The 17,725-nt window shown below is 40.9% G+C and overlaps 1 protein-coding gene across 6 annotated transcripts in view; it reads left to right on the plus strand.

Moving 5' to 3' along the window:
- The window catches only part of UMODL1 (uromodulin like 1), a 44,387-nt gene that overhangs the window by 13,661 nt on the left and 13,001 nt on the right, over window positions 1–17,725 (plus strand). For 5 of the 6 annotated variants that reach the window (XM_082221316.1, XM_082221315.1, XM_082221314.1 and 2 more), the window contains 11 exons: window positions 152–313; window positions 1,589–1,704; window positions 2,543–2,735; window positions 4,704–4,826; window positions 10,433–10,687; window positions 11,003–11,115; window positions 11,682–11,901; window positions 12,082–12,219; window positions 12,874–13,779; window positions 15,378–15,623; window positions 16,726–16,838. In XM_082221316.1, the coding sequence (XP_082077442.1) occupies window positions 152–313; window positions 1,589–1,704; window positions 2,543–2,735; window positions 4,704–4,826; window positions 10,433–10,687; window positions 11,003–11,115; window positions 11,682–11,901; window positions 12,082–12,219; window positions 12,874–13,779; window positions 15,378–15,623; window positions 16,726–16,838 (2,585 nt within the window). The remainder of the gene's footprint in view (window positions 1–151; window positions 314–1,588; window positions 1,705–2,542; window positions 2,736–4,703; window positions 4,827–10,432; window positions 10,688–11,002; window positions 11,116–11,681; window positions 11,902–12,081; window positions 12,220–12,873; window positions 13,780–15,377; window positions 15,624–16,725; window positions 16,839–17,725) is intronic. The other variant, XM_082221313.1, reaches the window with a different exon arrangement.

Consider the following 17,725-nt stretch of genomic DNA (forward strand, 5'->3'; position numbering starts at 1 on the left):
TGGGGTAAGCAGTGCATGTGTACGTGTGGTGGGAAGAGAGGAATAAAAAAATCCTGCTAAGCCATACTCAAGCTCTTGGACATGCCTAAAGTAGAACTTTAAATCCTTGCCAGTAGATGCAAATTTTGTTGTTAAATGTCTTGTTCTGTAGCCCTAAACAGTTCCAGTGAATTTGCCTCAAGACCTGGTGCCTGTCCAGCAAAGGAAGTGGAAGCGTCAACTATTTCATGCACATTGGATTTGGATTGTCCAGAACATAAAAAATGCTGCGAGACATCAAAAGGCACTGGCTGTTCTGATCCTGTATCAGAAGGTACAGTACTGACCAACATTTACCGCCTTCTGACAGGTCTGTGATCAGAAATGTTATGGTGAGGCATGCCTTAGAGTGCACACAGTGCAACAATGCAGGGCAGTCAGAGCCTCGATGTAGGTAGACTAATATCCTTAACATCATTCAATTGTATTTGTTATTAATAATAGGCATTGTAATTTTATGCAAGGCTAGTGCTTGTCTGTCATCCCAATGCCTTTGCATACATTGGTCAGAACACTGGAAAGGGAAAACAGGCCTTCTTCTTAGGAAACAGGCAGTTTGTTAACCCTTATACTTTCACAAGGAAATTTCTAGAAGGGACCTGAAATATTCATGTGTCTGTGGCCTTTCCCTCCAGCAAAAACAGCCCTTTATCTACTGAAGATTGCAGTTATATGTAAACACTTTACCTGGGTCTTCTGAGTACTCATGCATGGGATAGTTTTGTATGGTGGTGGAAGGAAAAGGCCAGATCATATTGTCTGTAGAAACACAAAGTCTAATTCCTAATTTATTTAAGAGGGAAACAAGTTTGCCTTAACTAGGTGAGTAAAAGATTATGCTTCTCAGATAGCCTTCCTTCTAGCTTTTTACCTTTTAGAAGAGTGTCACTGATCCAAACACTTGAAAGGCTGATAGAACAATTGTATGCATATCTACTTAGAAATACTGGTTTTTTTGCTCTATAAGACGCACCAGGCCACAAGACGCACCTAGTTTTTGGAGGAGGAAAACAAGAAAAAAAATATTCTGAATCTCAGAAGCCAGAACAGCAAGAGGGATCGCTGCGCAGCGAAAGCAGCGATCCCTCTTGCTGTTCTGGCTTCTGGGATAGCTGTGCAGCCTGCATTCGCTCCATAAGACGCACACACATTTCCCCTTACTTTTTAGGAGGGAAAAAGTGAGTCTTATAGAGCAAAAAATACGGTAAGTCCCATTCAAGTCAATGGGACATTTCCACAGGGCATAGAATTCCAGTCTGAATGTGTGTTTAGGTGGAACTTTGAAAAGCCAATAAAAATAATTAAAACAGGTTTATAGAATCTAAAAAAAAAAATACAGTACATGATTGCTCAGGAGATATACTTTTGATAATCATTTCATAGTTGAGACTAAGAAATCAGAAGGATGACTGGTTTTGATGTATCACTGATTTGCTGAGCAGATTAAACCTGGCTGTTGTAAATGAAAAGTCCACTGTGGTAACTGAAAACCTTTCCATTAATATAACGTTCACGCTCCATATAAATGGTTTCCTCTCTTCAATTCCAGAGCTAACAGTGCCAAGATACTGGTATGACGTGTCGGTCCTGGTGAAAATGGATTTTGATGAGTTAAAAAGAGTGGATCCAAAACTTCTGAATCATTCACGGCTTCTGCACTCTATGGTATGAATAAATACAGTAGTCTTCATTCTAATACATACACTTCTGTTGATTCTCTTGTAATGGTGCAACAGAACCTAAATAGGTTCTATGACTACCACCTACTGGAGAAGGCACAAATCATCAGAAAAGACATCTGTACTTCCTCCTTAACACACATGCACTCCTCACATTAAAAGGCATAGGCTCCTATAAGTACATGCATGCTATCTTCTTTTCATTCCTTTTCATTCTACGCAAGATACACCTGAAGAGGCACATAAGGTTCCCCCTTAAATATATAATCTTGCAAATACCCATATTCTCTCTCCCTCTGACCTTTTGCTCTCAACGCACAGAGCCAGGCTTTTACTCTGCATGAATCTTGATCAAAAGCAGGGTTTGCTTGTGAGTATTTTCACAACCAGCTAAGCAGCAAATGCTTGGTGTGCAGAATGTAATTAGCAAAAACTTGGCGTGCCAAAGGCAGAACTATTATGTGTTACATTATAAATCTGGCTTCTAAGATCCCAGAGTTTCAGTAGCAGGTTCAAATTAACCCCTTACATGTTTAAAGCATGAATAAGAAAGTTGCAGGACCATGGCAGCTAGCCCACCCCTTTCTGCCAGAGCACTTGAAAGCCATGCTACCACTGGCCACATTCATTGAGCAAAGTGGCTCTAGGCATGCACTGTGATGCCCATGCAAGGGTGATTTGGGGGTCAAGCTTGTGGCCTTTATTTCTTGACTAATTTTGATTGTACTATTTCCTCCATGTGTGTTTAACACGAAAGGATTAATTGCATGACTTAAGTTTCACACAGTTATGTAATATATAAAAAGAGTTTCTTCCTTTTACAGATTACTGGCGCACTATGGCCCCTGGATGTCTCAGTGTATCATATTCGTACAACACAGGCAGAACCCTATACAGAGACATTGGTTTCCCGGGTTCTGATTGGACTGCAAGAGCTGGTTCCATTGGCAAACGTTTCTTCTTTGTTGAAGGACATTGTGATGCGAGTGTATGAAGTTATCGACATAGTTGTCCAAGGTTGTAACATTTTAAATATATCTGCTATTTGCATAGTTTTGAGGAAAGAGTTACGTAAGCTTTATGAACTTAACTTACAAATGAGAAATAGGACCCTCTGTAAGGTACTTTGTAAACATGAGAAACTGGGATCCTTAGGCCAAAGAGGAAATTGTGTGGATCCCATGTATAATTTGCAATGTGTGGGTGACATTGACAAACCACTCTTTCACACTGTGAGACTTTCCAGAAGCCCTTTTTGTTTTGTCTTCCAGCTGCACAAAATATTCTCAAGATTCTGCTCAAGGATTTATATCAACTGCTAAGTAGTCTCAAAGTTAGCTCACATTTAAATAGCTATTTTGGGATCTGGCCTAGCATGTTATTTTATCTGTGGGGTTGTTGTTTTTTGTGTGTGTGTCAAAACCAAGAAGTTTGTAAAGCCTCTCTTTTACATTTAATTTCAGCAAAAGGAAATAAATGTTCTTAAGCAGAATTCAATGTCTGCTGCAGACAAGAAATTTGTATTAACCCAGGAGTTCTCATAAGGATACTTCTGAGAATGAATACAAATGGATACACATTTTAAGCAATCTACCAAAGTAGGAAATTTTGGTCAAATAAAATGTGCTTTGTTTTTCAATTTGTATTTTTCCCTTCTGGCTATAGCAAGTCCTTGAGAAGTTTTACAATAAAATCCATTTAAAACCAATTAAAAGCCACATAGGCTATAAAATTAAAATGAGTGGCATAGAATAAAAAGAACATTAAACAAGCAGACCATTTTATTGCACCAAAAGCCTGTGGCGGGATGGGGAAATGCTTTTTAAAAAAATTGTTGTGAAAGAAAAGCCTCACTCAGAACCACAGAAGATGGTACTGAGGCTGGCTAATATAACTGATATAACTAACCACACTTTCCCAGCTATCAATCACCTGAAATTAGGAAGCCAGGTGACACATTTTCCTTTGCTCACAATGGTTTGAATTTAAGCTACGTAGACAAAGGAACAGGGGTTTGCAGGCACCACCGATCAGTTTGTCTCTGTAAACCCCTCTTCCTTTGCCCAGGCACTTTGAAATCAAATTGTGTGGCAAGCACATGAGCTTGTAGCTATGACTTCACCAACCCAACCCAAAATATCGCACATAAGGGGGTGGGGAAAGCAGCCTTGTAGGCCTTGTGGGTATAAGCTGTACAACATCTGAAATGAAGGCATATAGAAGAATGCAGGGGCTGATTCCATTATTATTAAAAATGCAAGATACTGTGTTTTCTAAACACAAAATCTGCTGCTACAGTCTTCTTTGTGCTTCCACTTCTCACAATATAGTGGTGGTTGTGGATGGTTTTTTTAAATAAAAAAAATCTAAAGTCTGCATCAGCCTTAAGAAACAAATATAACAAGGCAGAGCTACCACTGAAAAGGTCCTGCTCTTTGTATTCATCAGCCTTGCTTTCAAAGATTGGGGCATTTAATCAGGGACTGTCCTGAGTACATGAGCTTATGGAAGGGTACATAAAGACAAGATTAAACCAAGTCAAGCTAAATACATATGTTACATAGCTGCCCACTGCATCTGAACATTCTTTGAAGTAAAAATGAACAGCATTATAACTTCCCATCTATAGGCCAAATGTTAAACTGAAAATAGGTAAATGTTAAACAAAGGCAGGTGTAAATGGACAAATGCAAAAGCACACATTATTGCCAGCAGAGACAGTGATCAGGGATGATGTGTGCCTTAGTTAACACCACCACATTGGCTACTCCTGATGAATGCAGATACCAATTTGAGCCTTCCCTTGCTCATAATTACATAGCCAAAACTACCAACAACACACAGGAGAGGGCATGGATGAAAAGAAAAACGCCACAATTTTTGTTGCGGGTTCCATTTGTTCAATGAATAGTTAAAGTGAGCACTTCTGAAGAGGGGAGCTCTGGGAATTGCTTTGTAATTCTGTCTGCTTTATTATTCATTTAGATGCCACAGACTCTGGTCCAGATTCACTCAATGTTCTATTTAAAATAAGAAATTCTTCTGTTTCAGCTACAAATTCAACATCTGCATCACAAGAACTCAGCAGACCAGAGGATTCAAAATGCTGTAAGTTACATTTTCTTTTTAAAACTATTAAATTTTGCATCCACTTTGTCTAAGGGAAATAGTGCATGGCCGCCTTTTGGCTCATTTTTTCTCAGAGGCAGTATGGAGTAGAGCACCACACACAAAAAAAAATAAGTCCAAAATGAACATAGAAGGATATTTTATTTCTCTCCTGAAGTCTGCCTGAGTTCTGATATCTACAGTGACATCTGGTGGCTTGTATGAAGAAATCAGCCATCCATTCCATTACAGATTTCTTTTTTCACAGACTCATTTAATTCCTTTTTCACTGTGAAGAAAACTAATTGAATGTGCATGTGCATTACTTGTTTTCTCATCACATGACGGCTCAATACAGCTGAATGTGCAAACTGTAGAATGTGTTTTAATAGGTAGGAGAGGTTATATTTATTGCAATTTATCCCACCAGGTGGGCTGAACAGAATTTAAAGTCCCATACTTAACAGCAGAATGTAAGTACAGTGGTACCTCGGATTAAGTACTTAATTCGTTCCAGAGGCCCGTACTTAATCTGAAACTGTTCTTAACCTGAAGCACCACTTTAGCTAATGGGGCCTGCTGCCACCGCGCCACCGGAGTACAATTTCTGTTCTCATCCTGAAGCAAACTTCTTAACCTGAAGCACTATTTCTGGGTTAGCGGAGTCTGTAACCTGAAGTGTATGTAACCTGAGGTACCACTGTATACAGAAATAGGCTGTGAACAGGGCCGGATTTAGATGAAGAGAGGTCCTAGGCTACTCCACTTTTGAGGCCCCTCCCCATAATCCACCCTCACAACTAGAACAAAATGGAAGAGTGTTATAAACAAAATTGAGTGAAGTTAAGGATGATGATGGGTATTTAAAATTATACAATTCACAATTTCTCCTCTAAAGGACATATTATTGTTAAATACCATGGTGATTTTAAAAAATGCATAAAGTTAACACTGAAAAACTTTTGCAATAACTGAACTTTGTAAACCTTTTGTGGCCTGGGCAGGCCATGTCTTGTTCCTCTCTAAGGAATCCAGTTAAGACTTCATGGCATTTAACCATGGCTCAACATCCTCTGAGGTTAAACTTTGGATCTCTTGAAGGTTCCCAAACCTTCTCTGAGTTACTAACAACAGCTGTATCTGCTATGATACCACCATCTGTTGCCACCCTGGAACTTTTCTTTATTAGTGCCACTTTGTTTTGTACAATGCCTTGCAAATGAAGGAAAACAGCTTTTCTGCTTGTATATGTTGATAATATAATTTTGGTTACTGAGGACAAACAAGATTGTACAAAAACAAGATTGGGTGCAGGCCTGGCCAGGACATAGGTGTCCTGACTGTGACAAAGGTGACCTGTGTCCTTGCTTGCTTGATTAAAAGCTGTTGGCAACTTCAAGGTCCCTGCTCTCCCCTCTTATGGTCTTTGTACTGGACCTGGAGACTCCAATAGAGAGCATTCCATGTGAAGAAGGAGGGTAAGTGGGCACTCTATCAAATGACAGGGCAGGAGCTACATGGAACAGGGCCTTTTCACTGCTGGTGCCCATTCTATGCTTCACTCTTTCCAGATCTGCTCTCTTTTGGCCTGTATTTTGGAGCTTTATAATTTAGGAAGGCTTTGGAAGAACTGGCTGACAAGTCTTATCAGTTGCTGACGTATGAGCAGATTTTATTTGCTCCTATTCTGGGCTTCTGGTGCACCAGGGTTTACACCAGGCTAATAGAGTTGGCCAGGATGCCTGAAGGGATAAAATTTATGAGCTTTCTCCATTATCTGCACAGCAGGGGGTGTTCAGTCAACAGTACAAAGGCTGAGCTAAAGCATTCCCTGCTGGTTACCTGCTTTCAGCAATAGAGGTCACTGTTTGGTAGTACCCAATTGGTTAGGTGTCAGATTCTAGAGCTCCCTATTGGTGGCTCTTAGGTAATTCACAAAATACAGAGTCCATTTATAAAACACAGTGTTCATTCATAAAGCAGTAACATAAATCTCCATCGCTATATACTGGGTGTATATTTCAGCGGTTGAATGTACAAGTTTATGGCCATGCTGTAGTGTAATGCTTATGCGACTGTGAATAAAAGGTGGCTGGGCTCACTGTCTTGGGGAGAAGAGGTGACAAAATTGATTTCCAATAAGTGCCCCCCTTATTTCCATAGCAAGTCCTTGAGTCTGTACTCTGAATGGTTACACCAGGGACCTAGAAGGTGCAGGGCTTGTCGCAGTCTCATCAGGGCTGACCTTAAGGTCTTGCTTCTGAGGCATGTACAAAGTATCAGTGAACAAACTGACCACATGAGAAAAAAAATGTGACATTGGGATATGTGTAGATCTCCACTGTGAGGTAAATAGAAGTCACCCTAGGGTAGAAAACTAGCTGTCTGAATTCACCTTAGTTCCAGCAAAGCAAACAATTCATTTATTGTACATACCACCGTTCAGTAGTAATTTGCCAGGCAGTTTACGTAAAATGATACCATTAATACATAATTACATAAATGAAACCAATTCATAAACTAGATAATGCTGTTGTGACTTTGGGACAGTAGTCTGTAGGATTCCTGAGTCTCTTCTAATCCCTGGGGTCCTAGATCCAGCAATGGTTCAAATCTAATGGAGGTCAGGCAAGTTTGTGTGTGAGAGAGAGTTAATGGTCTGAAGGACCATGGTTAGTATAACAAAAGAAGTTGCTCAGTGTCCAGGGGCAAATGGATGCCCCCCTCCCCCACCTGTCTGGTGAGAAAAACAAAAGCCAGAGTGTGTAACACCTGGAGGCTGGTTGCAGGCAGAAGCTGGGGTCAGAGCCATGCTTGACTTCTGCTGGAATCCAACTCTAACTATGGGAAGTTAGAGTTAGGAGTTATGTGAGCTAGAAACTGGATGCAAAAATGCTGGAAAGACAGAGAGAGAGACATGGCTGATGTCTACTTGAATTCAAGGCTGCACCTATGGGAGAAACAACACCTTCTTGGGGTGTTAATTATGTGATCCCCTCCATCATAGGCTGAAGTTGTATACATGTGTAAATAAACCATATATCATAAAGACGCCACAGTCTCTGCTATGGCTTATTCCAAGGAAACCAAACCCTGAGTATAAGCTTACTGCTCAGAGACCGGGGTAGCATGCAGCAATACTTTTGGTCTGTAAATATACTTGGCCATTTTGAGGCCTCAGACTGGTACACAAAAGCTTCCTTGATAAAGTTTTCTGTATTGAAAACTTTGTTTCTTGCAGCAAAATATCATTTTGAGAAATGTGAGTTCTCTAGCAATGAAGTACTGAAGATTTTGTCTTTTCTACATAGTTGGTTTTTGCCTGAAGAATTCTAATGGCTTGCATAATTGCTTATTCTGCTGTAGATTTAGCCACTTCTTTAAGCTAATTGAATCAAGAAACTTACATTTGCATGAATGAGTAAACATGACGCTGTTGAATATTTAACTCCTGTCAAGACATGGCATGTGGTTTCCACAGTCCTGCATACCACTACTATTTATGTAACAGAACTCCTGTGAATTTGCCTTTTAATACAGCGCTGAATAATGTTTCAATGGCAGAATTCAGAATGCATTTATTAAAGAAGTCCCCCTCAAAATAATATGATATAAATCTTCAACATTTTATATTGCTTTAACTTCTTAAGAAATGTAGATGTATTCATCTTGTGACAATCCATGTTGGCCCAAGACATTTTGGTGCTTGAAGTGGCTCACAGATTTTGCCTCCCCCTCACTAGGGTCGACACTTTAGAAAAATCTTGTTGCTCCAAATATACACCAATTCGTCTGAAGGAAATCATTTCACCCTGCTGCATAGCAGGACTGTCATTGGTAGCCAAATACTTTGGATGTGAGAAATAGAATGGTGTTCAGCTTAAGGACTTTTGTGTGTGTTTTTTATACTACTTTTGTATGACACAGGGATGCTGCCACAAGTCAATCTTGTATTAATTTTGTAAAAATAAAATAAAAATGACATGCAGTTTCTCGATCTCATTATAGTGATGTCTTTTCCAGATGTTGTAATGCATTTCTTCACATTCTCTTATTCCCTGAGTGGCCCAGAGATTAAGATTAGCTTTATAAGATCTCTTTCCTTTGGAGGAAAGAGCCCTGGACCCTCTTGTGGTTTACAGCATCTGTCTATTTAAAAATACATATAAGTTGGGCAGATAACAAGCTCCTAGAATATTTTTGTCAGAAACCAAAACCATTAATTCTGAGCCCCCTATTTCCCTTTTCATCACTGTGCCCCTAACAATCTGGAGGGTCAGCTATTACTCTGACCATTCAACCCTTGGGGCCAAAAGTAAACAGTCCCACAAGTCCTTCATATGCATGGAAGCAATCCTGGATCATTAGGGACTTGGGATACATTTTATATTGACTATGTACTTTGCTGACTTCAGCTGAGTTCGAACATTTCTATTGAAGTCGATGAAGCATTTTTTATCTCCAAATCTCAAAGAAATGTATATAAGGTTCTATACCTAGGCAATAAGGTAAGAATTCACGTATAGCAGTGATAATGGTATAGCTCAGATTTTTGCTGGTAACTGTATTTTCCTCACTTAAAGAACTATAGACAAGTGAACAATGAAGGAAGAAAAAAGAAAATAATAGGTGTGTAGCAGATGTTTTCTTTTTGTTTAATTCTGTAGTGCAGAGGTTTTCAACCTTTTTGGGTCCACGGCTCCCTTGACCAACTACATTCTTTATGTGGCACCCCTGTGGGGCTCAGGAGCCCAGTTATGTCACTCCTTGCCTGCAGAGCTGGCAGCCCCTCAGCCTTTTCCGAACACTCTCCCTTGTGGAGTGTTCCCTTAGCCTCCTCTCCCCTCTCCTTGGGAGTCCTCTTGGCAGTTGCAGCTGCTGCCCTGGTCTCTGAGCTGCCCCCCCCCTGCCCCAAAGAGAGGGGCCTCCTTACACTGCCCCACAGGGACCTGGGACTTGTCTGTCCATTCCCAACAGCAAGGGCTGATGGACTGGCTGGCTGGGCTCCCTCACTTGCTTACTCCAAGGTCACCAGCTCCTGGCATCCAGCACCCCCTGGCCAGCCCCAGAGGCACCATTTGCCTGGGGAGCTTGTAGCCAGTGCTGCTGCAACAAACAGCTGTGCAAGCCCTTGGGAGGCAAAGATGCGAGAGGACATCAGAGGGAAGGAAAGAGGGACAGAGGCCAGTATTGCCCGCGGCACCCATGACCATCATTCAAGGCACCCCAGGGTGCCATGGCACACCGGTTGAAAACCACTACTGTAGTGTGTAACATTTTAGTTTTAATTTTGTGTGTTTATCTTACAGTAAGCCAATCAGAGTCTTTGAGATTGTGCATGCCACAAATGCAACTGAATGAATTAACAAATGATTAAAGTAGGATTAGGATTATAAATGGTCAATCTAGCATTTTCATTTAATGTCAGGAGGCAATTTTATATAAATGCACAGTGAATTTGTATTCCTATTATTACTTAAGGGCTACAATTGTATGCATATTTACCTTGGAATAAAGCTCATGGATTATAACAGGGATTACTTCTTTGAGTAAGGTTACATAGTACACATGCAACTGTGGTACCTCTCACCTAATTGCTATTTCAGATGCTCCAGCTATTAGAAACCACAAGATCTTCAGTGTTACTAGCAGCAGTTTTGAAGTGGCTTGGACTGTGAATTCGACACGGAACCATTCGTTCAATATAGAAATATACAAAGGCAAAGAACTCGTGCAACAAATGGAAACCAATGATACCAAACTAGATGTGTTCAATCTGGAAGCAGGCATAATGTACACAGTGAACATCAGTGCTGAAGACTGTGGCAAAAAGATTGTCTCAAGTAGAAGAGTAAAGACAGGTAACAACCATTTTAGAATTTGGTTTTCCTAGTATAAATCTGGACTGTCCAAGATATTGTGTTCATATTTCAGGTCAGACCTTCAGCTGCATTTCATCATCTCTACTCAGCCCACTTGAACGAGTCAGTGCAGATTTATAGCTAATCTTCATTGCCTAGATTAATTACTGTCACATAATTAGTATGAACTACTAATTCATATAGTTTTGTCATATAGTCATATAGTTTTGAAATGTGTTTTGATAGATCTGTCTGTTCTCAAATGAATATCACACCCCACCACCCATATTACTCACTTAATATTTTGTCTTTTAGATGCCTTAGTATTTGGTTTAACAATAAGGATATTGAATTATAACTTCACGGATCAGCTCCTCAACACTAGCAGTATCGAATATCAGGCATTTTCTAGCATTTTGATGACTGAGGTAATATTAAAAATATATACTCCTTTTTTAAAAAACCAAAAAACGGGATATTTTATTCACAATATTTTATAGCAGAGGGTCCTAGCAAAAGATATAGGATGATAACTGCACCAAGAACAACTTCCATTTTAAGTATTAAGCTGATAATGCTACCATATTCCTTCACCAATGCAACAAATCCTCTTTCATAACATGCATAAATTCCAACATGGTTTCTCAAGGGGTTAGTTGTTTCCCCACCAACATCATTCTTGTAAAGTAGTGACAAATAATAAAGGGAAAGAGGCACATTATGAGTTGGAACACTTTAACTGGATACTATAGGTATAGGGCATTAATTTATACTCTATCCTAACTAAACTGCTACATCTTTTTTGCCATTGTGGAGCAAGTGAATGACAACTGTGTAGAACCATCTGAATTAATAGAAGTTTCAGGTAGCCTACTAAATTACCACTTTGTTTTTCTACAAATTCTGAATACAGACATGATAGTGTTGTGGAAAACAAAATTCAGCGTATATAGTTTTACATTAAACTAGCAATAGTTCTCTTATCTGTTTTCAGATCAGAAAGTCACTTCCTTCAAATATGTCTGCATTATACCAGATGGGAAAGCTGAAAGTGCAAATAGACTCTCTTAAAGCTGGTAGCATTGTTGTGAGACTTAAAATCATAGTAGAAGACCCATTATTTCCAAAAGACTTGTCTGCATTTGAGCCAATGATTTCATCACTGTTCAACAGTTCTGCATTCCTTGTTGACCAGAATAGCTCTCGAGTAGAAGGTAGGCTATCTAATTTAATGTCAAACTTGCATAGCTTCTCAGTTATAGTACAGAGGAAGCTAGTATTAGGCCTGTAGATCTCCCAGGCCTTGGAGAAATTACTGCATTATTTCTCATTCTAGTCCCAGTTAACCTAACCAAAGTTGCTTCGCTTATTGAATTTTGGTTTTTGAATTACAGACTGGAATGAATGTGCATCCCGGGCAGAGAATGATTGTTGCACCTATGCAGAATGTATCAATACATTGGGCTCATATATGTGCAGATGCAAGACAACCACAGATGCCAATCCATCCCGACCTGGGAGAAACTGTGAAGGTAAGATTCAGACTAGTTTTTCTGTGGAGGCTTTTTTCTTCTTCACATGGATTGAAAAGGATTCTACTTTGTCCCGCTTTGTGCATTTGTTTACATGAAGGGGTTTGGACCAATTAAAGGCATGGCGTGGCCATGCAGGTGGAACCACCCCCAGCATTCCAACTGCTCACCCAGATCTACCTTCACACCTGGAGGGAAGGCCTGCAGGGGGAGCCACGCATACTTGCTTAGGCTACTCCATGCAAGGAGGTGCCTCGTGTGAATGGGGAAGGGCTGTAGTTCAATGGTCGAGCAATGGTCTCAGGTTCAATTCCTGGAGGAGAACCTTGTCTAGACTCTGGGAAGCCACTGCCAGTCAGTGTAGCAAGTACCGAGCCATATGGATCACTGTTCTGACTCAGTGTTAGTCAGCAGCTGCCTTTGTTCCTCTGTACCGTCAGGACGTCAGGAGATGGGCAAGTGCAATGTCAGAGGTGAGTCCAGTAAAATGGAGGCATTTCTCATGAAATAAGACATAAAGGAGACTAGTGTTTCATATTTATTATTAATTGATTTATAATAGTACAGTAGTTTCATGTATAGTTGTTTGCCAAGGAAATACCACTCATATTGTACACTTCGGTTTGTGTCAAATGCGTAAATGTTGTATTCCAGGAGATATTGTGGATCCCGTTACAGAAATGGTGCCTGCATTTGAAGCTAATGCTACAGAAGGACTGCCTGGGACAGGTTCCACTCCTCTGGCAATGTCTGAAGTAAGGGCAGTGACTTCATTCACGTCTAAGTCCACTGAGACAATGATATTGCCCTCAAATGGGACCCAAGAGTCAAGCACTCTTCCATCAGACAAAACCCTGTCAGCATCTCAGAGAATGACCACTTCAGGGTATGTGAGGAACAATTACAGCCAGAGTACTTCAGCAACCCCTGCTCTGGTGACAAAAAAGTGGGACAATATAACTACCACTGAGTATGTCAAGAGTAATAACACCCTGAGTACTTCAGAAACTCCTGCTCCAGTAACAAAAAAGTGGAACAATGTAACTACCACAGGATATGTCAGGAATAATAATACCCTGAGTACTTCAGAAACTCCTGCTCCAGTAACAAAAAAGTGGGAAGATGTAACTACCACTGGGTATGTCAGGAATAATAATACCCTGAGTACTTCAGAAACTCCTGCTCTGGTGACAAAAAAGTTGGACAATGTAACTTCATCAAATGAAAACTTAGTTGAAGAGAGATCAACAACACAAGAAAGGCATAACTCTTCAATGTCCATGTTTCCTGGCATTTCAAATATTACAGTTTATCCTTTTGTGAGAAATGGCTCTGAAGTAGAGACAAGCACACCTGGCCTCATAACTGAGAGAAGTTCTCAGCAAAACGCAACTTCAGCCCTGAATGTAACCCAGCACCCCACATTTTATGTTCTCAATCATACCCTTGATAAAGAGATGGGGAAAGATAACAGAACTTGGTCTGAGAAAAATCCATCCACAACATTACCATCTTTGTCTGGGGGCTACACAGTTGCCGCCCCTGCCTCAGATTGTGGCGGTGAGTCTGCCTTTACACTAAAACTTTCCTTAAAATCAACTTGTTAGTATGTAGAAAAAGACATTGAGGGTTAGTGTGTGTAGAAAATGCAAGAGAATGGCTACAGGCCGGTCAAACACTTAAATTCCTTTGAGATTTCAGCACACACCTTTCTCCTAGTTTCACTCAATTACATCTCCTTTTTGCAGAGTAGATGTCCAAAGTACAGAAGAACTGTCTAAATTTGTTGCTGAATGCAAGCTGCACTGTTAGTAATGGGTCCATTTAGGAGCTCTGATTAGGAGTTCCCAACTGGATCTGACACCAGTCAAAAGCAGTGCAACTTGCATTTAGAGTCAAATTTAAATGGTGCTGAATACAAGCTGTGCTTGCCAAGGAACAGTTCAGAGAGCACTTCAGATTACCCAATCAGAGCTCCCAAATTGATCCGATCCTGGCGGTTTAAATTTTGTACTGCATGCCAGTAGGTGGCCCCACTGGTCATATGAGCCCTGCAAAGGGTTGGCTACAATGTGATCTGGCTTTCCTATCCCTGGTAGAACCTTTGCTTCAGAGGAGGCATGCTTTCTCCAAACCCAGTTTCCACCTCTCCCTAGTAAGATTCTTCTGGCAAGCATTGAGGCCAATTCCTCACTGACAGAGGGTACTTCCCCTCTTTCAAAGAGGTATCCTATAAACATAACAGAAGGGCAAAAGGTAAAGGTAAAGGTACCCCTGCCCGAACGGGCCAGTCTTGACAGACTGTGGGGTTTGTGCGCCCATCTCACATTTATTGGCCGGGGGCCAGCGCTGTCCGGGGACACTTCCGGGTCACGTGGCCAGCGTGACATCGCTGCTCTGGCGAGCCAGAGCCGCACACGGAACGCCGTTTACCTTCCCGCTGGTAAGCGGTACCTATTTATCTACTTGCACCCGGGGGTGCTTTCGAACTGCTAGGTGGGCAGGCGCTGGGACCGAACAGCGGGAGCGCACCCCGCCGCGGGGATTCGAACCGCCGACCTTTCGATCGGCAAGCCCTAGGCGTTGAGGCTTTAGCCCACAGCGCCACCCGCGTCCCTTGCGCCACCCGCGTCCAAAAGAAGGGCAAAAGAAGCCTTGTCAAATTCTAGTTTGACTGGTAACATGTATATTCCAGTATTATTCTAAGAAAGTGCACTTTTATTATCATTCATTATTTGTAAAAGCACCTAAAATACAGTATGTGTTTAATATCTATATAAGTTAACTAGCTCATAGTCTTACTTTTTTGAAATTAAAAGTTTCACGTAGCTTTCTCTTACTGAATTCAGATATATTAATTTTGCCTTAGGTGCCAAATATCCAAACACTGTTGTTTTTTGAACATAGTTTAAAGTTATTTCAACTTTCCTGCCACCTTTAATTGCCACTAGTCTATAGTTTATTTGGAGATCAAATTTGTTCCAAAATGTGGCAGGTGTGGGAAGGGGATTCTTTCTACTGTAAAATCTGTAAAACTTTTCATTAAACTTTTCATTTAAAATGTGGCAAATGGAATAGATGTTTTTAAGATAATTCTTTGTTTTCCTTCCTTCAAAGATTTAATTGCCATCTCTTTTTCTTCTTGATGCGCTTTTCAGCTTCAAATATTATTTTTTCCAATATAACCAGTACCAGCTTTCAAGTAACTTGGACCACAAATCTTCCACTAAATACTTCTTTCCAGTTTCTGTTGCTTAATGGAAAGGAGCTTATACGAGTGCTTAAGACCCAGAGCCACAACCTGACTATTTCCGGACTAGAACCTGGGATTTTGTACACTGTTGAAATTGTGACAGAAGTTTGTGGAAATAAAAGCATACCAGTACAGCATAAAGTAAAGACAGGTAATGGACAGTTGCCCCTTCCTCCGGGTGGGCGGTTGTTGTGGATCCTTGCACTCGGTTGCCATCCCTGGGCAGCCAGAATGCACATGGCCAGCTGGCTGTTGGGGAATTCCACTGGCCTCCTGGGTATCTGGCTGGAGTTTCCAGCAGCTCCTGCATTTTAGGTTGGCCAATGAGAGACCTGCTCTTGGGGGGGGGGAGGTGACTCACAGGCTGAAAGGGCATTGGCTGCCACCTGCCTGGGCAGCCAATGAGGCATAAAATGCTGGCGGCACCTCCCTCCCTCAGCGCAGCCAGTGGAAGAGCAAAATGTATAAAGCATAGAGTAAAGTATACAACATAAAGTAAAGGCAGGTAAAACATTCTTAGAAGTTATTTTTTTAATAATCTGGTGACCATAAGTCTATAAGAGAAATGTCAGCCCTTTATACTTATAGGGGAATGCTAAATATGGGAGAAGGAGGAGGAGGAGGAGGAGGAAGAAGAAGAAGAAGAAGAAGAGGAAGAGGAGGAGGAGGAGGAGGAGTACTATTCACAAAAATTTGGCTATTTAGCTTGTCAATGATGTGGGATGTGGGTCACATCCACGCCATACATTTAAAGCATTCTTGAACTGCTTCAACCGTCATGGCTTTCCCCAAAGAATCATGAGAACTGTGGTTTGTTAAGGGTCCTGGGAATTGTAGCTATGTGAAGGGATCGCCCAGAACTTTCAGCACCCTCAACAAACTAAAGTTTCTTGGATTCTTTGGGGAAAACCATGAATGTTAAAGTGATTTAAGGGCACTTTAAATGATGTGAATGTGACCTTTCACATTTCCTGCTCTTAAGAGGGAATGAAAATTTTGAAGCCAGTCATGTCTTATGAATACCTGCTTCTTCATTCATAAATCCAGAACAGCCCAATAGTGAAGAAAAACTCTCTGTATCTAAAAGTAACATTTGTTATTTTCCTCCAGTTCTTTTAAAGTTCTTTTTACTCAGCTTTGCTATTTGAGTTTAGAAAAAGAGTTATCTGAAATTTCCTAGAGGCCTAGAAATTGTATTCTGAATATCACACTTATAACTGTGTATGTTTACATTTTTTCCTCCAATCTCACAGCTGCCCAGATACTTAGTGGAACCGTCAGGATATCAAATCTCAACTATAGTTCAGGGTTCAGCAACACAAGTAGTGAAGAGTATCAAAATTTTACACAGTTGTTTTTCACTGAGGTAAGTAAATATGATAAAGTGGGAAAACTCAGTATGATATAAAATGGGTATAATTATGTATTTAATGGGTTGTCCTGTTGTCCTTCAGTGGAGCTTCTCACTTCTCTCCTTTCTCCTGAAGCCCCCACCCCCTCAAAACCTGCTCCAGAGTGTTGGAAGACCCTCCCGAGCAGATTTTTATTTGGGTGGGGCGGAAGAGCACAGCGAGAGGAATGAGGTACACAACCATTGTCTCTCAGGTGATCTTGAATCGTGGGCCTCAATTAGGGCTTTATAATGTGTTAATCTGGTAGTCATGTGGCAAGAACCTGACGTGTGTTCATGACTTGAAGATTGCAACATCATGTTGTCTCGCAAGTATGAAGCAGTGATCAGAGCCATGTTCTCACCTTCACATCCACACTGCCACTACCCAACCTGAACCTCCATGTATCCCTTGGCTCCCACATGTTCAGCCAAAGTCGAGGGCAGGCTCTATGCATGTGCAGCAGGATGCATTCATTGAATGCATGAGCTTAGGTCTATGGTTTTTGCCACCTCACATCCCTGTCCCCCCCCATAAACTTCCTACATTCAACTGAGAGTTATCAAATGATGAAAAATCAAGTTGTCTTGTAGTGGTGGTTGTTAACTTTATTTATACAACACTGCACAATAACATTGTTCTCTAAGCAGCTTACAAACATAAAATGATAAGATCACAACTAAAACAAGACAACCCTAAAATAACAGTTTGCAAAAAAAGAGAAAAGCTAGGTACCTACTTATGGGAAACAGTCTTCTGTTCATACCTGTCTATAATGCGGGTTTCTCATTTATAATAAAAAGGGTAAAACTATGCTGGTCCAATCAGTTCAAAGGGTAGTAAGAAAGAATTGTGCATTATT

Source organism: Podarcis vaucheri (assembly GCF_965113315.1).
Source record: "Podarcis vaucheri genome assembly, chromosome: 4".
Lineage (NCBI taxonomy): Eukaryota > Metazoa > Chordata > Lepidosauria > Squamata > Lacertidae > Podarcis > Podarcis vaucheri.